The 19,780-nt window shown below is 46.7% G+C and overlaps 4 protein-coding genes across 5 annotated transcripts; 2 read left to right on the top strand and 2 right to left on the bottom strand.

Annotated features, from left to right (window-relative positions):
• Positions 1-169: 169 nt before the first annotated feature.
• sde2 (SDE2 telomere maintenance homolog (S. pombe)) lies at positions 170-3,246 on the top strand. The gene is made up of 7 exons (XM_087809090.1): positions 170-320; positions 1,259-1,361; positions 1,562-1,673; positions 1,743-1,912; positions 2,065-2,182; positions 2,256-2,448; positions 2,536-3,246. The coding sequence occupies exons 1-7, from the start codon at positions 195-197 to the stop codon at positions 3,133-3,135; spliced, it is 1,422 nt and encodes a 473-aa protein (XP_087665216.1). The 5' UTR covers positions 170-194; the 3' UTR covers positions 3,136-3,246.
• A 20-nt stretch (positions 3,247-3,266) lies between these two features.
• Positions 3,267-7,197, bottom strand: mtif2 (mitochondrial translational initiation factor 2). The gene is made up of 14 exons (XM_087809078.1): positions 7,095-7,197; positions 6,779-6,894; positions 6,584-6,713; positions 6,337-6,505; positions 6,032-6,189; positions 5,181-5,357; positions 4,981-5,120; positions 4,799-4,923; positions 4,538-4,742; positions 4,137-4,383; positions 3,939-4,079; positions 3,713-3,877; positions 3,519-3,659; positions 3,267-3,448 (listed from the first exon to the last, which is right to left on the bottom strand). Exons 2-14 carry the CDS (start codon positions 6,887-6,889, stop codon positions 3,279-3,281), a joined length of 2,079 nt encoding a protein of 692 aa, XP_087665204.1. The 5' UTR covers positions 6,890-6,894; positions 7,095-7,197; the 3' UTR covers positions 3,267-3,278.
• A 2,679-nt stretch (positions 7,198-9,876) lies between these two features.
• On the top strand, positions 9,877-14,741 carry LOC148089659 (calpain-2 catalytic subunit-like). The gene is made up of 21 exons (XM_087809065.1): positions 9,877-10,213; positions 10,440-10,509; positions 10,704-10,822; positions 10,886-11,019; positions 11,092-11,260; positions 11,351-11,434; positions 12,326-12,411; positions 12,479-12,544; positions 12,604-12,764; positions 12,831-13,000; positions 13,089-13,100; positions 13,219-13,430; positions 13,500-13,536; positions 13,613-13,678; positions 13,791-13,848; positions 13,928-13,992; positions 14,065-14,133; positions 14,198-14,276; positions 14,335-14,451; positions 14,515-14,573; positions 14,648-14,741. The coding sequence occupies exons 1-21, from the start codon at positions 9,977-9,979 to the stop codon at positions 14,669-14,671; spliced, it is 2,094 nt and encodes a 697-aa protein (XP_087665191.1). The 5' UTR covers positions 9,877-9,976; the 3' UTR covers positions 14,672-14,741.
• A 77-nt stretch (positions 14,742-14,818) lies between these two features.
• On the bottom strand, positions 14,819-19,749 carry aars2 (alanyl-tRNA synthetase 2, mitochondrial (putative)). Of its 2 annotated transcripts, XM_087809053.1 has the most exons (22): positions 19,486-19,749; positions 19,134-19,322; positions 18,926-19,068; positions 18,673-18,864; positions 18,461-18,605; positions 18,256-18,401; positions 18,084-18,192; positions 17,982-18,020; positions 17,803-17,917; positions 17,616-17,743; positions 17,411-17,549; positions 17,162-17,331; positions 16,980-17,093; positions 16,774-16,914; positions 16,174-16,311; positions 16,016-16,119; positions 15,837-15,945; positions 15,652-15,777; positions 15,465-15,575; positions 15,320-15,403; positions 15,137-15,250; positions 14,819-15,061 (listed from the first exon to the last, which is right to left on the bottom strand). In XM_087809053.1, the coding sequence occupies exons 1-22, from the start codon at positions 19,690-19,692 to the stop codon at positions 14,897-14,899; spliced, it is 2,928 nt and encodes a 975-aa protein (XP_087665179.1). In that variant the 5' UTR covers positions 19,693-19,749; the 3' UTR covers positions 14,819-14,896. The 2 variants fall into 2 exon arrangements, with proteins under 2 accessions (XP_087665179.1, XP_087665170.1); XM_087809044.1 differs by having other exon boundaries at positions 17,411-17,743.
• Between the last annotated feature and the right edge of the window lie 31 nt (positions 19,750-19,780).

Here is a 19,780-nt window from a genome sequence, read left to right as displayed (position 1 = left end):
TAATTGAACACTCGCTTATTCCCCCTAAAATACACAAATATAAACATGCATTTCCTCTAATATATCTGAGGTTTTGGGATGAGATGACGATGCATTACAAATAAAATGTAAAAATCTCCTTCAGATTCACTTCAAGAGTCAGACAGAGGGGGGCGCTGTTCGGCTCTTCGTCAGTCGTCGTGAGGACTGGAATCATGGAGGTGTTTGTTTGTGCTCCCGCGTCGGTGTTTGCCGGGTCCAAGTTCTCAAATGTTACATTTCCAACCGGCTCCGTGGTTGGGGATGTTTTGGAGCAGTTTCTACAGCAGCCACAGCGGCAGGTAAGATGTTTTAAAACGACACGATAAGTACATGTTGTCTGTTAGCATTAGCACTGTTAGCCAAACAAACTTGAACGCGGTGAGCATATGATGTCTTTATTTCCGATCAACTTTAGTCAAACATGACAACCATGGTTAATAGTTTTCAGCTGGTAAAGGTTTTAAAGTAATTCTGGTCAATCGTTTCTCTTCTTTTAGCTGATGGTTCCTGGTCATAATATGAATTCAAACAGTTGTGCAATATGGCTGTAGTCTGTTTTACAACCTGACTTCTACACACCTCAACTGATGGAGCAACTACATTAAAAATACTTTTAAAAAAATTAACCCAGACAAGACACACTTATGAAGTGAAAACCATGACTACCATTTTAATTAAGAAAACACGAAGTCTGCAAAGCAGTACTTAGGTTAAAATGTTTCTTTGAAGAAACTAGACTATTAGACATCTTTTCAGTTATTTAATTTTTTTTTTTTCTGGTTGAGTACATGATTCCACATGTATTTATTCTTAGTTTTGATACATTCATTGGTAATCTACAATCAAAATAGTTATAAAATAAATATAAGTATCCAAACTTGGACCTCTTTAAAGCATCAACTCCACTTAACTTGTGTTAAAAGTGGATACACTTTCCAATATTCAAGCAGCAATGTTTGGCTTCATTAGGTCATGTGCTATTTAATTTAGTCTAACTTTAAACAAATAAATAAGACATGTTTGATTTTGTATTAAACATGTCTTAAGTGTAGGAAGGAAACTTGGCAGGGAAACTTTGCAATATAAAAGTTTCAAAATATAGTCCAATAAGTACACAAAATGATTGAGGAACCAATGTTACACTCACTAAACACAAAACTATAAACCTGTTCAATGCTTGCTAAATTCTGTTACTGATAATTGCAAACAGATAGTTGAATTTGTTGTCAATTTGCAGGATTTTTTTGTCACAAGAAACGGACGACTGTCAGACCTTGGAGAACCTTTACAGAATGAAGCCGTCTATCACATACAGCCCCGGCTATGCGGAGGAAAGGGAGGTGTGTAACATTTGGCTTTATATTGTTAAGTTTTCTTTGCCAGTTTGATCAGAAGAGTACCTTAATTTGTGATTATTTTTGTTTCGAAAGTTTGAACCCCTTTTTCCATTTGTCTGAGAAAATGTAAAGATGGTCTGCTCAGATTGATAAAGAATGCTTCTTGTGTGGGACCTTTAAAATAAAACATTGTATGTCTCCAGGGTTTGGCTCCATGCTGCGAGCTCTGGGTGCTCAGATTGAGAAGACCACAAATCGTGAAGCTTGCAGAGATCTCAGTGGACGCCGTCTTCGCGATGTCAACCATGAGAAAGAGTGAGTTGGTGATCAAATCACAGCGATATGAAGAAGACTTGTAAGTGACTCCTTCTCTGCTGGCTGCAGGATGGGCGAGTGGCTGAAGAATCAGGCAGAGAGGGAAGCTGAGAAGGACCAGCGTCGCCTGGATAAACTCCAGAAGAAACTGGCCGAACCCAAACATCAATTCAGTGATGCCAAATACCAGCAGCAGTGTCATGACTTGTCGGAGCGACTGGAAGATTCGGTTATGAAAGGTTAGAGGTCACTCAACCTGCCCTGTTTTGTTATTTCTCTGAACGCCTGTGTGTTTGGTCCTGTGTGCAGTATGAACGGCTTTGTTTAGGTTGAATCTGATGCTTCTCAGTACAAACATTTTGCATAAAAATAACCTGCATGTCTTTGTCAGGTCTACAGGCGAGCTGTGGCTCTCAGGTGAAGGCTGACAACATTCTGGGATCAAAGAGACCAAACTCGGATCAGAATGAACAGCCAAAAACCAAGAAGAAGATGGCCGCCACCTACTGGTGAGTTAATTTTATTGAGCCAACACTACATGATACTGCTACTATAGCTCTTTTAAAACAATATTATTAACAGGACTGGGATAGATGATCTTCTGAGCTCTGAGGAGGAGGAGGAAGAAGAAGAGGGTCCATGCACATCTTCGTCCCTGTGTGGTTCATCATCAAGCTTGAAAGTCTTTGAAGCCGAAACAAAAGTCACGGGTGGAGCATCTACGTCAGCTGCCCACTCTCCCGAAGCATCATCAAAGAGCAGTACCGAGTCTAAGGTGAGATTAGACGTTGTGACACAACATTTGATGTAGTTAGCATCTCTCATTCCCTCTGTACTTATTGTAACACATTTACATTTCCAGGCTGATGGTGGTGATGTCGATAGTGGCGAAGTATTTCAGCAGCCGGGCGATAGTAAACATGGCAATGTAGGGCCAGAGCAACCTGAAGAGGGCAACAGTGAACCCCAGAAGTCTAATGAGAGTGACTGTAACCAGAGCAATGCTGTTGCAAAATCACCTGAAGGCAGTAACCATAGCAATGAAATTCCAAAGTCACCTGAAGATGGTAATCATAGCAACATAGTTCCAGAGTCCCCTGAAGAAGGTAACGATACAAAAGGAAGCACCGGCAAGCCAAACGACGGCACTGAAAGCAGTAAAGAACTGAAACCGCCTGCAGCCGATGATGCTAACAAAGGATCCCGGGAGCTGGACGGTAATGCAAGCACACGGGCGCCCGAGGCGGCACATGAGCCCGTGGACCTCTCCTCCATGTCCACGGTGCAGCAGCTGGAGTCTTTGGGTCTTGAGGTTCTGAAGGCGGAGTTGATGTCCCGCGAACTCAAGTGTGGCGGGACTCTAGCCGAGCGAGCGGCCAGACTGTTCTCCATCAAAGACTTGACGCGGGACCAGATTGACCCGGCGCTCTTCGCCAAACCTAGCAAGACCAAGAGGAAGTGATCGGATCATGTCCACTAAAAATCCTGGAGTAGATCGGATCATTTTTAAATTACTTCTATTCTTTCTTTTCCATGTGTTTATTTTTAATTAAAGTTTAAACATCCCAACTTGTCATTGTTTCGAGTCCAATCTTGTCTTTAGCTTTAGAATCCAGGTTCCCAGGAGACGACTTGTGGCACCTCCACCTCCTCGTAGCAGACGATCGTGTCACCTGGCTTGAACTCCACATCCGTGTCTATCGAGAGGCCACACTCCATCCCGCTCCGGACTGTCTGGACCTCGTCTTTGTGGTGCTTCAGGGCCACAAGGGAACCTGACAAAAACATTCACGTGAGGTCAATACGCGACCTGTGGTCCAACATTCCTCGCTGTCGGAGACTCACCCTCCCATAGCGTGTCTCTGTTCCGTATCAATCGGAATTTTAGCTTTCGGTCCAGTTGGCCCTTCTGAACACGGCACCCGGCTACGTCCACCTTCTTCTTCCCCACAGTTACGCCAAAGACTGCCAGAACGGAAGCTTCACCTGCAGGGGGCAGCAGTGAGCACAGTCACAAAGGAGGATGGAGTTTTACTCACCAACGGTGTTGGTCTGCAGGCTCGGTGGCAGCTTGCTGTTCAGCTCGTCCTTCAGCTGGTCGACCAACTTGTAGATGACATTGTGTAACCTCAGGGGAACGTTCTGCTTCTCTGCCAGCTGCTGGATCCTCTTACTGGCCGACACGTTGAAGCCGTAGATGGAACCTGTAGAGGAGAATACTTGTTCTGATCCCAAATTAAATCTAACTCAAGATCTGAGATGTACCTTTGAAAGTGCTCGCCATTTTTATGTCATTCTCCGAAATGTCCCCGATACCAAAGTGGACGAGATCCAGCTGACACTCGTTCTCTTCGTCATAGGTGTCCAGGATGTCGAGGAACGCCTCGACAGACCCGTCAACGTCGCCTATGAATCAGAACCTAGTCAGATCCCAATTGGTAGTGTGTGATCAGACGGGCTTACCTTTGACGATAACCGAGAGACGACACTCGTCTGTGGTCGTCCTCTCCGCTTGTCGGGGGGTAGCTGCGTTGATCATGTACCGCTGTGCTCTCTTCTTTCTCCAGCTGAGGTGGGCGGTGTCCTCTCGCTCCTTCTGGTACTGCTCCGAATGTTCTCGCTGCTTTTGGGAGATGACGATCTGTTCCTCCACAAGACTCTGTTTCTGCTTCTCATATGCTCGCCAGTCCACCACCTCCCTGGCCCGCTGCTGCTCCCCACACACACACACACAAACGGCAGGTGATTTGGAGTCTTCCGGCCTCAATCCTCAAAATTAGGTTCTGGAAGTTGCAGCCTCACAAATGATCCAAGGGCTATTCGGACTGACTATAAAGTGGGCGTGTTCAGGATGATTGACAGACCTCAGACTCCACCTCTAGGATGGTCTCTCCGGGTGACGGCAGGTCCTTCCAGCCCACCACCTGCACGGCGGAGCTGGGCCCAGCGTCTGACACCGCCTTTCCGTTCTCGTCGAACATGAACCGGACCTTGGCCCAGCTCTGTCCGGCCACGAGCACACAGCCTCGCCGCAGCGTCCCCTGCTGGACCACTGCCGTCGTCACCAGCCTGAGGAGACACGGCTGTCAGGAGGCCATCTACTAGTGACCGTGTTCAGGGCTCACCCTTGACCTCGATCGGTGCGACCCTCGATCACCAGTCCTTCGACCGGCGCGCTGGGCGACGCCTTCAGCTCCATCACCTCCGCAAGCGCTATTGTCGCTTCAGCCAGAGACGTCAGGTTGTCTCCCTGGTAAACGGCATTGTTGGTACAGCACTTCAAGAACCGCTCGGAGAAGAAGCCAACCTTCAGTGCAGAGATAGGGATGGCCTGGACTTCTCCACCGAACTCCTCGCAGACCACATCGTGGGCCAGAAGCTCCTTTTTGACTCGGTCTGCGTCAGCCTCTGGTTTGTCACACTTGTTTACCGCCACAATGATGGGAACTGAAACACATTAAACATCAGACAGATCCACCGGTTGACTCTTGTGGCCCACTTACTTACCCCCTGCCTTCTTGGCATGCTGGATGGACTCAATCGTCTGGTTCATGACGCCGTCGTCTGCCGCCACTACCAGAATGACGATGTCGGTGGCGTTGGCCCCCCGGGCCCTCATGGAGGAGAAGGCGGCGTGACCTGGCGTGTCGAGGAAGGTGATCTGCTCGCCAGTGGAAAGCTGCACTGAGACCAACACATCCTGGTTATGAAAACTTTCACCATCACAGGCCAGTGCTGTGTCTCAAATCACATACTAGCGTACTCAAAGTTAGTATTTTTAGTGTGTAAGTGCGTCTCAATTCTTAGTATGCAAAATTTAGTGCGCCATGCACACTAAATTGGCATACTAAAACGCCCACAAAACTGAGTATGGATCGATGGACACTAACCACACTAAACAGCCGCCATCTTAGTGATGTTTTAAACGGAAGTTACGTCATATATATATCCATATATATTCATATACTTACAGGTGCATTTTCAGCAGCAGAAGGATGACACGTCTTCGCTGCTGATACCAGCTTAAATATCTCGCGAATATTTCGATACTCCTATTTTTTCTTTAATTCTTTTTCCGAACTTGAAAAACGTGCTGCCAGCAGGTGGCGATAGCGTTCAAACAGCTGGTTGAAACATCGTTAAATAGTATTAGAAGAAGAAGCTGTCGCGTCATTTCCTGTTAGTGTGTAGCATCAGAGTTTGATTTGAGACATACTATCTGTGGAGAATTAGTTACTAGTTAGTATACTATAAGTTAGTATGCATCAGGATAGTGTACATACTAAGAGAAGTATGTGATTTGAGACACGGCACAGGTTCTAACGTCGCGTGAACATCCCAGGCAGTAAATGGAATACCTCGAAAAGCTCCGATGTGTTGAGTGATGCCTCCGGCCTCTGAGGCGACGATTTGACTCCTCCTCAAACTGTCCAATAAGGTCGTCTTGCCGTGATCGACGTGTCCCATGATGGTGACCACTGGGGGGCGCTGCACCAGAGTGGAGGGATCTGGAGGGCTAAGAGACCACAGTGAACAAAAGATAAACATCTATTGCAATGTATTCTAGGATTCATTTGTCTCATTCTGTAAGTGATATCTGCTTTTCGCTCTGCTTTATGTACCAGTTATCGGTACACATCCCTCATCTTTGGTGTCTTAGTACCTTCTGATAACATCTTTGTTTTGCCGTGATTTGTCAATGACCTGGGCCCATTTGAACCTGAACCCGGAGATTTTCAGCACCTCTTTGATGGTCTCCTCGTCCAGAGCGGAATCTGGCTCTAGTGAATCCACGTCCACCGAGGAAGACAGGAGCACATCTAGGATGTGGTCTAGACCAGGAAAAGGAGTTATACAGCACACTATAATACACATAATAATAGTGGCTTGATGCAGAGGGCGGTGCTTACCCATGTCCTTGTTCATGACCTGTGCCAAGGCGCCGGCTGTCATCCCTAGGTAGATCTCCACTTCTGGTTTGGTCGTCTTAACTATCTGGGCGGTCTTCTGGTAGTTGCCCTTCTTTTTCGGAGCTTTGGCCTGCATGACATGTCGGGTCATACATGTCTTTGTTCACGTGGAGGGAGAAGAGTTATTTCACTCACATGCTTCCCTGCAATTGTCTTGTAGGTGTGTATTGAAGTGGGGCTTAATGTCGAGGGTCGGATGCTGCGAAAGGTGAGCCTGCAGGTGCATCGCATCACCGATGACATCATCGTTCCTGTGGGTTGAAGATGGACACAAGAGTTGAACGAATCTTCAATCCGATATTGTTGAGCACAGTGTACATGACATGAGGAATCACATGTAAACAAAGATTCGCCTTTGTGCAAAATGCGAGTTAGTTAAAATGTGTTTAAAATGTTTATCACAGAAAGGTTTTGCATCTGGGATTGATCCCTGACACGCTTCAGCTCTCACCTGCTGTTCCGGTGAAGTTATCGTTTGTCTTTACGGTGAAGTTACTCCATGAACGCCGCCATGACAGTCGTTCACCGGAAATGACGTCAGGGTAAACTTCTACGACTAAAATACAAGATTTATATTATTAATTAAATGGGAAAAAATACATTGCGTACAAATCGAGATATTAGTGTAGCCTGCAGAAGTAAATCTCACATGTATTTTTTGATTTACCTCTTTGTCGAAAACGAATTCATATAAACGGCAAAAAGAACAGATGGTAAATGAGGAATATTTTCCAAATTAAAGTACTTTTTTGGCCTTTTTTGTGCGTGAAATATTTATTATTATTTTGAGGTTTATTTATTCAAATGTTTTTAGATTTTTAGATTATTCATCGTTCTGGATCATTTTATTGTATTACTATCACGCGATGTGATTGTTGTTACAAATCTAAAATATTATTTTCCGCTAAACTAAAGGTCTATATATATATATATAGAAAGAAATATATTAAAATACAATCTTTAAAAAAACAAGCTCTGTCGATTTCTAAGCATTTAATAACTTACCATATCAACTTTTATTTTTTTTATTTTTTAAATGGATCCAAAGCAACCGTGAACATATTGTGTTTTGAAAAGAGAACTTTTTTTATTGATTTTATATAAATGCATACACTGTATGTATAGAGATGATTATGTATAATATGGTCCGTGTAACTTTTGGTCATTGGATTTTCGAGAGCAGGTGTTAAAAAACGAAAAACGAGTGGCTATTCAATTTTCATTTTAAAAACGAAAAACGAAATACAGTGCGATTTTAATTATTTGAATCCAAAACGAATAAGCAGAATGGAAAATAAACGAAAAAAAAAAAAAAATACTGACGCACTAAAACAGAAAAACGGTTCGTTCATTTCCCTGAACAGGATGTTGGGATTTTCAGATTAAGAGAATCCGGATTGCGCCAGGACAGGTCATGATTTGTGCAGTTAACGGGAGAATGACTTTGCACCCATACAATGTTGGAGGTGGCAAAAGAGGGCTCGTCATCTGCAGAAACATCTGCACACATAATGCCTGAAAGTGGAGCCCAAAGATGATCTTCAGCCAGAAGCATAAAAAGATTTTGTGCTGAAAAAGGTGCTGGTTTAAGGGGGGTGTCTGATTCACACCTGGAGATCCAGGTAGCACAAGCTATCACTGCAGAATCTTCTGCATATTTTAGTGTGTATGTGTTTTTTGCTTGTGTAAATGCTTAAATTAAAATGAGTAAAAATTAAATGATAAACAAAATATCAATTTTGTTTTTCTAAATATGAAATTAAAGTGATAATTGCAATTATGAATTTGGTTACATCTAGACGGAACCTAGGAAGAGGTGTACGTCCATCAGAAACACCTTTTGGATCCGTGTTAAGAACTACTCATCAACCTTAGCATGAATCAAGGTGTCAGGTTTTACTTTTTACTCAGCCTTCAGTTGTTACATAAATGATGTGTTAGTGACTTTGTTAACTATAATGTAAGTAAGTAAGTAATTTTTTTTTGTATAGCGCTTTTCCAGACCAGGGTCACAAAGCGCTTAAACAATCAAAACAATATTCAATAAAGTATACATGTATATTTTAAAGATCAAGATAAAACTGATAACACAACAAGCATAATAATATAACATAACATACATAATAATAATGTATATTTAGTTTATTTTAGAGAGGCGGTTTATAAAAATCATTATGTAAAAACTTGACCAGATAGAAAGACAGAGACACAGACAGACAGAAAGAGAGGAGACAGAAACAGACATCAAGTATTTCAGGGTGCACACAATCCTAATTCCACACCCTATCAAGATGACTACATGGGTGACAAGGTGACAATGAAAAACTGGCCATGTTGGGCGGGGGTTCCTGAAGATGCAGGACTGTCCTCTGCCTCACCATGACCTTCATAGTGTCCTCTTGGACGAAGGTCAAATGAAGCACTGACTATCTGATAACTATAATCCGTGCTACAACTAATGTTTGACCTAAAATATGCGGCTCAACTTGTTTGCAGTCATATCTTCTTCCTCAAGGCACCGCCGTTTGCCACCTCAGAAAACGATGTACTGGTCCATCATCTCCATGTTCCAGATTATACTGCGGCCTTGTTTGGCGCGTCTGACTAACTATCTGGTGCTTCTCTTGTCTTGAAAATCACGACATCCTGTTTAGGGAAATCCAAAAAAACGACCCGTTTTTTTGTTAATCTAAAAATTAAATATCGACCGATTTTTCAATTCTGATTATTCGTTTTAGATTCTAATAACAAATATCGCACTGTATTTCGTTTTTAAAATGAAAATGGAATAACCATTTGTTTTTCGATTTTTTTAACATCTGCTCTCGCGTCGAAAGTCCAATGACCAAAAGTGACACGGACCTAATATGAACTTTATCTTTAAAAAAAAAAGAATAAATAAGGGAAAAGAATAATCGGGTCACAGAGAAAAGAGAAGGAACCAAAATATTAACTTTTTTTTTCATACATTTTCAGCTGCGACAGCACTATGTGGGACATTTATTTAAAAGGATGATTCATTGTTGAAGTACATTTAAAAATACCACTTGTGATGTGGTAATAAATAGAACTCTCATATTTCGGTGATAATACGCTATAGATTAAGGTAAGGTAAGGTAAGGTAAAACTTATTGATAGTGCGCAGTAGTTCGTGAACGCATCACATCTCATATGAAGTGGTTAAATAACACAGTGTCTAAGTAAGGAAGTGGTTTCCTGAACGCATCGCGGGGGCTGAGAAGGCGTGGTGAACGAGTGACTCTGAACGCAGCACAGCTCCACCTTTTGAAGAAGAAAAGTTCGCAAAAAGTTTCTCGCTCCTCAAAGTTCGTGATGTCGGGTGTCGCGTCCACTCTGGCTAAGAAGCGGGCCTTGGCCGCCGGGTTCGGAACCAATGCCAACGCGACCCGGTACCTGAATCAGGATTTTGTAACACTGCGGAATCAGTGTCTCCAGGAGGGGCGTCTGTTCTGCGACCCGAACTTCCCTCCCGAGCCCGAATCTCTGGGCTTCAAAGACCTCGGCAGAAATTCTTTCAAGATCCGCGGGGTGACATGGAAGAGACCGGGGGTGAGTCCAGGTTCCGAACCAGACCTTAAAAAACAGGTCTGGTGATGATGGGTGTGTCAAAAGTGCGTGTGTGTGCACGCGCTCAGTTGTTTGTTTTAGACGGCGTCTGTTTTTTTCCAGAGCGCGTGTGTGAGTCACTGTGCGTGTGAGGGGGCTCCACCCAGAAAACCTCTGGAATGTTTGTCCACTGATTCACCAAAACTTATGTGTGTTTTGGTCCAATCAGGAGCTGGTTCGGAATCCCGAATTTATAATGGGCGGAGCCACGAGGACAGACATCTGTCAGGGAGCTCTAGGTGAGTCCCCGACTGACCATGAACGCAGCACAGCCTTCAGGTCTTCTCTGTGTTTATGAGCGTGTCATGACGCGTTTGTGGCCCAGTAGTGAAGGGTGGGGTCTGTATGAAAGCTTGCCACACACAAAACAGGAAGCGCAGAGATGCATATGAATATGTTGCGTCCTCCGTGACGCTCTGGTGCGTGTGTCCAGGTGATTGCTGGCTGTTGGCCGCCATCGCCTCGCTGACCCTCAATGAGGATGTGATGGCGAGGGTGGTCCCACCCGATCAGGACTTCGGAGACAGATATGCCGGGATCTTCCACTTCCAAGTGAGAAAAACGGCTGCCTCTCAGAGCACAGATGTCAGATAAGACTCACGTCTGTATGTGTAGTTCTGGCAGTACGGCGAGTGGGTGGACGTGGTGATCGACGACCGACTGCCCGCCAAAGACAACGAGCTGTTGTTCGTCCACTCCGCCGAGGGCAGGGAGTTCTGGAGCGCTCTCCTGGAGAAGGCCTACGCTAAGTGAGTCTGCCAAGCCTAACGGTGTTTGTTGTTGTCCTCGAGACTTCCTCACGGTTTCGGATCCGTCTTCAGGGTGAACGGATGCTACGAGTCACTGTCGGGCGGTTCCACCACCGAGGGCTTCGAGGACTTCACCGGCGGAATCGCCGAGAGCTTCGACTTGGCTCGTCCTCCGCCGAACCTCTTCCAGATCCTGGTGATGGCGCTGGAGTCCGGCTCTCTGTTGGGCTGCTCCATTGACGTGAGTTTCTCCTCCAAACCCTGGTTCTAGGATCTTCTTCACTTTCTTTTTTTTTTTTACATTGTTTGATGTAATGTTGTTCCCACGTAGATCACCAGCGCGGCCGACTCCGAAGCTGTTACTCGCCAGAAGCTGGTCAAAGGTCACGCCTACTCACTCACTGGAGCCGTGGAGGTTTGTCACCTTTAAGGGGATAACACACATGTGTATGTGTTTAACATCACACTGCTATATGGTCGCCTAACTCAGAGGTCACCAATGTTTTTTGCACCACGGACCGGTGTTATTTCGGCTTTATATTCACAGACTGACCTTCAATTAGTTTTTCACTATTTTAACTAGTTTACAGTTCATACAAAACTCTGCAGCGAGAATTCTGACCTGCTCTAGTAGAAGAACTCACATTTCTCCGATCCTTAAAACTCTTCACTGGCTTCCAGTTTCTTTCAGGATCAACTTTAAAATTCTGGTTCTTACTTTCAGATCTATTCATGGTCAGACCTTCCATCAGTGATCTGATCCAGACTTACACCCCAGCTCGGGCTCTGAGGTCTGTGGATCAGAATCTATTGATGGTTCCTGAACACGCTTCAGGACCAGAGGAGAGAAATCCTTCCAGACTGTTGCTCCTAAGCTTTGGAAGGATCTTCTCTCTCTTTGATCTTGAAGGATCTACTGACTCCTTCAAGAAACATCTTAAGACACTTTTATTTGTTCAGGCTTTTCCTTGATTTTCTGGAACTCCTGTTGTGTTCTCAGTTTTATCTTGCCCTTTAAAGTATATACTTTATTGAATATTGTTTTGATTGTTTAAGCGCTTTGTGAACCTGTTCTGGAAAAGCGCTATACAAATAAAAATTACTTACTTACTTACTTACAGTGTCTTGAGCCACAAGCTAAATTTACGCTGGAAAAAATACCATCTTTTTGTAAAAAAAAAACAACACAATTCACAAGGTAATAATCAATAATTCAAATTCCTTTCAGTCTTTATTCGTAACAAATGCCTCACAGACAAGTTGTTGGGAAGGTTGTGGACCACTGACCTGACTGACTTGCTCCTAGGTCAACTATCGTGGTCGCAAGGAGAAGCTGGTGAGAGTGAGGAACCCCTGGGGTCAGGTGGAGTGGACCGGAGCCTGGAGTGACGGGTGATGACATCAGAGCCTGTTTCATATCATTTGACGCAAGCATTTTGACGTCCGGTTTGATTGACAGGTCGTCAGAGTGGGACCAGGTGCAGGGAGACTGTCCACACGCTAACGCGGAGGATGGAGAGTTCTGGTGGGTGGAGGTTCTGAGAGGTTGCGGTTCGGTCTTTACTCACCCTAGTGTGTCGACAGGATATCATACCAGGACTTCATGCGCCACTATTCCCGCGTTGAAATCGTCACGTTGACTCCGGACGCCATTAACGACGACTCGGTCAAACATTGGAGCTTCAGCAAGTTCGACGGGACATGGAGGAGAGGGTCCACGGCGGGGGGCTGTCGGAACCACCCTTGTGAGTGCTTCGCTCCCGGGCCTGACTGAGGCGTCATTTTTTTGACCGGGGTTTCCGCTCCTGCAGACACGTTCTGGACGAATCCGCAGTTCGTCATCAAGTTGGACGAGGAGGACGACGACCCAGATGATGGAGAGGTCGGCTGCAGCTTCGTGGTCGGGCTGATCCAAAAGAATCGCCGCAGGTTACGCAAGAAGGGCGAGGACATGCACACGGTGGGCTTCGCCATCTACGAGGTGAGACTGGACCAGCTGAGCAAAAAAAAAAAAAACACCTACTGGACCCAAACTTTTCTCACATCCCCATTCTGCCTTTCTGTTTCAGCTCCCTAAACAGGTCAGAACCGACACCAGGAAGTGATCCAGACTTCTTGCTAATTAGCCTGTTAGCATAGATCTTTGCCATCATGACGGTTCTGTCCAAAGTTATCGGTTTAACGAGTGCTGTCTTCCAGTTTCACGGTCAGCGGCAGGTCCACCTGGACAAGAACTTCTTCCTGACGCACGCCCAAACCGCCAAGTCTGAAACCTTCATCAACCTGCGGGAGGTGAGCACCCGGTTCAAGCTCCCGCCCGGCGAGTACCTGATCGTGCCGTCTACCTTCGAGCCGAACCAAAATGGGGATTTCTGCATCAGGGTCTTCTCCGAGAAGCAGAGCGAGACCTTGTAAGACCACCGACTCTAGACTCTAGTGTGCGATGAGCTTCCTGATGAATGTTTTTTGGTTTTCTTCAGACCATGTGACGACCCCATCGACGCCGAGCTGGTGGATGTGAGTCACCAGTCAACTATGCCAACACATCCGTTTGTGTTTATGTTCTAATGTTTTGCTGTCGTCATGGCAACAGGAAAAGGTGGCTGACGAAGATGTGGACGCTGGTTTCAGGGGTCTTTTCAACAAGCTCGCTGGAGATGTGAGTCTTACCGTTGTTTGTGTTAAATGTGTGCGAATTTAAATGTGTTAGTTTCTTTTGGCGTATTACATTGCATTTATTACCTGTGTGTGTGTGTGTTTGTGTCATGTAGGATCAGGAGATTTCTGCAACAGAACTGAGGTCGATAATGAACAAGATTGTTGGCAAACGTAGGCAAACGTCACCTTGACACCCTGAGCCTTCTTCCTTTGGTCACGTGACGATCACACGTCTGCTTCTGTCGTGCAGGAACCGACATCAAGACCAGCGGTTTCAGCATGGAAACCAGCCAAACCATGGTCAACCTGATGGACGTATCCTACCCACAAAAAAGTTTTACATGTCCCCGATAAACCAGTACTTGACCCTTGACCCCCGGACATCAGGACAGCGGGAATGGGAAGCTGGGTCTGGGAGAGTTCGCCACCCTTTGGAAGAAAGTGCAGCGGTACCTGGTGAGTCCTCTACACCTCCTGGTTCTGTTCAAGCAGAAGGTTCTGATTGGCTCTGATGTTCCAGTCCATCTACAAGAACTGCGACGTGGACAACTCTGGGACCATGAGCACGCCCGAGCTGAGAATCGCCTTCAAGGATGCGGGTGAGTCACGTGATCTCGAGTGCACAAGTCTTGTTGCTATGACGACCGTCTCCCTCAGGCTTCACCCTCAACAACTCCACGTATCAGCTCCTGGCGGCGCGTTACTCCGACGCCGAAATGTTGGTGGACTTTGACGACTTTGTGGGATGTTTGATGCGGCTGGAGTTGATGTTCAGTAAGTTGCTCGTGTGCACAACACAAACTCAACATTTTAACTTGCATGTCTTCTGAACCACAGGGATCTTCAAGAAACTGGATCCCCAAGACTCTGGATGCATCGAGCTCGACATGCAACAGGTAACGGTCATGATTAAGATCGGAATGACATCACAGCTCCTGTTTCAAGACGCTCACTGGTATATCTTCCACAGTGGTTGAAGTTCGCCATGCTCTGAAGAAGTACCAGGACCAGCTGAGACTGAATATTTTACCAGAACCAAGCAATAAAAGTATTATTAACACAAAGTAATATCATGGTTATTAGCACCGAAACAGATTAACACAATCGATGGTATCAGATAAAGAGGATATTGAAACTCTTCTTTTTCCTTATTTGTTCTTTAAGCAGCAATTCTTATTTATTGAGTTACCATGGCAATAACACTCTGAGCCCTCAGGCATCATTGTCCAGTCTTGAGTTGTGCAAACTGCTCAGCCCACTTTAGAGCCTCCATGATGTCATCGCTGGTCCCTGTTCCCCTCGCAACAATCTTGGATCCTCCGGCCCCGCCCCCGAGGTGATGACATACAGCCAACGCCCAATCAGAAGCGGATAAGGAAGAATCCTTTGGGATGGGTAGAAAATGAGTAACTGGTAGCCGTTTTTTAGCTCTAAGCATCGGTCTGTGTGTTTCTGTTACCTTGGGAACCTGACAAGCGCACGCCACCTTCCCAGACGTTGCTGTGGGGGCGAGCAGCATCACATGGCTGTGAGGGGAGGCGGAGCTTAGCCGGTTCACCGTCTTCATCAATACCTGGCGGGGAAATCGAAAAGAACGGTTTAGCTAGTTTTCAAACGTATCCACATTTTCTTGACGACTCACCGACTCAGAGTCCGTGTCCAACAGATCCACCAGAACCTTCTTACCGACGTTCTTCTTCAGCAGAACCTGAGCGTGGCTGCTGGCCTGATGAGAAGAGAGACTTGAACATGTCTGTAGTGTTTCAAGTCCGACTCGTTTGGCTCACCTGCTTGACCTCCAGCTTCCGGACGGTTGTGTGGCCATTTCTCTGAAGCACCTTGAGGCGTTTCTGCAGTTCGCGCCTCTGCCACTGGGGGATGGGGGTGGTGTCTACAGCCTGGGGTCCACAGTTGACAAGCACCAATTCGTTAACTGGTCGGATTCAGTTTGGTTTGATGCGTCATGGTACTTACATCAGACAGCACTCCCACCTCCTTGGAAAGGACCAATGCACTTTCTAAGCTATGAGGATCAACGCCCAACAGTCTGACTTCCAGGGAGTCCACGTCCTGGGCCAACGTATGCCCCGCCTCTCGAGCCTGCAGGCGGCCATTTAGTCATCGTCACACACCAATCATAGATGTTCTGATCTGCAGACCTGTTTGGCATCCCGCCCGGTGACAGCCCTGATTTGACTGACTCCTTTCACCGTCTGCTGCTCGGAGACAATCACCAGGTCTTGGATGTCTCCCGTCTGGACCAGATGCCTGAGGGTGAAGAGGCATAAAGTTATGGGCTTGAGTAGGACAGCAGTCAGGATCTCGAGACAATTCTCACGTTCCACAACAGAGTTCCACACTGGTCCCTTCGTCTCTCCGATCCGCCAGCAGGTCAGGTAGGGGTACATCGACGGACACCACGCGGACCGGGTCAGGATACACCTGAGAAGGACGGCATGAGCAACAAAACTCTTTGAAATCCTTGAAAACACAAACCTCGTCCACCGTCCTCAGGCCTGCAATGCTCATGGCGGTCTGAAGGGGGAGCTCTTGGCAATAAACGGTCTGATTGGCTGTGATGATGTCACTCAAATGTAACTCCACCTGCTTCAGCTGGTTTTCACTCAGAGAGCCCTGAACACACAAAAAAACAAAAAAACTTTGGTCAACAACAATATGAACGGATAAAACCTGTTAAACTACACCAAGGATGACAAAACAAAACACATACAATCTGATGAAAAAACAAACTATAACCATCACAATTAAGACGATCAACAGCACTACATTTTCACAACACAAATAAATATATGTACAACAAATTAAACTAAAAGGAAATAAAATAAATATTCAGAATAAATAGCAAAAAGTGGGTAAATAAACATGTGATAAACAAACAGGCATCGAAACGACGGCAACGCTAGACAAAAGGTCAGTGGGACTTAAATAAACAAAAGGGAATTAATCATATTCACATAATAAACAACAACTTAATTAAAAACAACAAACGTGTGAAAGTGAACCAGAGAATATTTAGTAAATATTGACATTTTAACACACATTAAAAACACATGCGGACGAGGCCTTATGTCTAACCTTGACGCTGAAGTCAAAGCGGAGTCGCTCGGCCGTCACGTGAGACCCCCGCTGCTGGACTACGGGACCCAGGACGGACCTCAGAGCAAAGCTGAGCAGGTGAGTCGCTGTGTGGTTCCTCATGCAAGACCTCCTGTGGACCTGAGACACGTTGACTGCTTCACTCACTGCTTTACTGTCTGATAAGCACCAGCAGGGGGCAGTACCTGGTCTATGTGCATGTCCACCTGGTCTCCAGTTTTCAGGTCGGAGGCAGCAGTCACCTGGTGGACCACATACCCGGCAGCGACGCCCACGTCCTCCACCGACAGAAGAACATCCTGTGATGGAACGAGAAGGTCAATCTCTATGGAAGGTGTATCTTGACCTCACCTGTAGCATCTCTCACCTGTAACCCATCCGGAGTCAAGAAACCTCGGTCATGTGACTGGCCTCCTTGCTCAGCATAGAAGCAAGTCTGGTCGAAGATAACCCCACACCGCTGACCCTCAGTGACCTCATGCACTAGCTTGTGTCCATCGTACAGAGCCAAGACTGTTGCTCGGCATTCTGGGAAAACTGGAGGAGAAAGAGGCAAGTTAGAGCAGAAAATGTTCGGACGGTCCATTCAGCTACTTCCGAGGGCGGAGCCTCCAACCGTAAGTGTCTCGATCCCGTCTGTATTCGTACTTAAGGGAGTCGTCAGTGAGGGGGACCCTCAGAGACTGCAGCTTCTCCAGGCTGACCACATCCAGGGTCACATGACTCCGCCCACTCCCCTTCAGATCTGACCTAACCTGGAAGTTGAGTGAAGTCATCAGACACAAACACTCCTGAGCTGCCAAATTAACTCCACAACTCACCTTCTGGTTCTCAGCCATGAGCCTGCTCAACTCCTTGTGGTCCACCTGGTGCCCCCTTTCTTTTAGCATCAGATCCACAAGGTCCAGAGGGAAACCCAAGTCCTGGTGCAGTGACCAGACCACTTGAGCTGTACACACGCGACGAGAGTGAGGCGAACTCTAACGTCAAATGAAGTTCTGGTGGTACCTGGAAAGTAGGTTTGTTCTGAGTCCATCTTGTTGAGGGTTCGCAAGATGAGTCTGGTTCCCCTTCCCAGAGACGAGAGAAATTGGTCCTCGTTCTCGTTAATGATGTCACTGATCTACAGAGACCACAGCTGTCAATCAATCAAATTGTGTCATATACACGGTCACAGTGGTACCGACCCGCTCAGCGTCGGTTTCCAGTTCTGGATAAACGTCCCCCTGAGAACATCAAGGCCGCAGTCATTTAGGTCCCGGTCACATCATCGCCATCAGAAGTCTTACCAGCGTCTGTATGACAGTGGGAACCAGGCTGGCCAGTGAGCCCTGGGGAGCCTTCAGAACCTCCGCACTGAAGCGTACCGCCCTCCTCAAGATCCGTCGTAGCACCAACCTGGAAACAAACACCAATGTGACGCCATAATGCCCGTCTCCAGCCACGAGCCGACGGTCTCACTCTGCCCCCGACATGCCGGGATGGATCCCATCAGAGATGCAGACGGCCAGTGTGCGCATGTGGTCGGCTACCACGCGGTACGCCATGTCGACCCGTCCCTCATCTGCCCCACCCACCTGTCCCAGGTAGGCACGAACCTTGGACCGCTGAGGAAAGCATTTCAACTTCATGTCCAGTCTGTGGTCGTTGGACTTGCACCTGGTACCTGATGGATGGCGTCCAGCAGCGGGCGGAAAAGATCCGTATCATAGTTGGACCGGGTTCCCTGCAGAATGCTCACCAGTCGCTCTAGTCCCATACCGGTATCAACACTGACGCGAGGCAGTGGCTGAAGACTCTGGTCCTTCTCCCTGATGACAGTCACACCTTCGTCAGTACCTTCATGATCAGATGATGGACACGTGGTCTCTCCGTCACCTGTGATACTGCATGAAAACCAAGTTCCAGATCTCCACCAGCTCCGGGCTATCACTGTTGACCAGCTCCGGAGCTTCTCGTCCCCCGATGTGGTCATAGTGAATCTCAGTGCAGGGCCCACATGGACCATGATCCCCCATCTCCCAGAAGTTCTCCTTTGGTCCAAATGGGAGGACGCGACCAGGAGGGACTCTGCGTGCGAACTTGAGTCACGTCAACAACACGCTTTCCCTGAAGGACCATGACCACTTACCCCAGGTCCAACCAGATCCGTCGAGTCTCTTCATCCGGCCGTAGACCCGAGGCGCCTCCGGCAAAGTAGGACACGTAGAGCCGGTCGGCGGGTATCCTGTAGTGTTCCGTGAGGAGGCTCCACGCCATCGAACACGCGTCTTCCTGCGGCGACAAAAATACGACTTGGCGACTTCAAGTCCACCAAAAGTCCCCTTTAGCCGACTCACCTTGAAGTAGTCTCCGAAAGACCAGCTTCCCAGCATCTCGAAGAAGGTGTGGTGGGTCAAGTCCCAGCCCACATCGTCCAGATCGTTGTGTTTGCCTCCAGCTCTGACACACTTTTGACTGTTGGCAACTCGAGTGTATGACGTCATGTGACTGCGGGGGTCAGCTGTCCCCAACAAGAGCGGCTTGAACTGAAACAAAAAACATTTACAAAAATCACTTTTATTTTAGATTTAGAAATAATGTGAAATAATAATAATGTATTTTGATGGTTTCAACATTTTCCGAACTTTCAAAACAAAAGTAGTTTTGAGTAATAATAATAAAATAATAAAATAATAATAATAATGAGACCTGGTTCATCCCCGCGTTGACGAACAGCAAACTGGGGTCCCCTCTGGGTCGAACCGAAGAGGAAGGGACCAACTTGTGTCCGTGTTCTGTGCAGAAGAAGTCCAGGAAAGTGGACCGAACCTTGGAGGCGGGGAACTCCACATGACTGAAGCTGCGGACGCGCAAACATCCCGGCGAGCCAGGGCGCAGGCGGAGCAGCGTCAACATCGGAACCGAGTCACCGAGACGAAAACTGGATCAGAACCATAGCAACACTGACTTTGAATTACACCTGCCAGTGATGCGCATGCGCACC

The sequence above is a fragment of the Callionymus lyra genome, chromosome 1 (assembly GCF_982586985.1).
Source record: "Callionymus lyra chromosome 1, fCalLyr1.hap1.1, whole genome shotgun sequence".
In the NCBI taxonomy this organism is placed as follows: Eukaryota; Metazoa; Chordata; class Actinopteri; order Syngnathiformes; family Callionymidae; genus Callionymus; species Callionymus lyra.
Note: the sequence above shows the minus strand (reverse complement) of the source record. Positions and strands in the feature narration are given on the sequence as shown.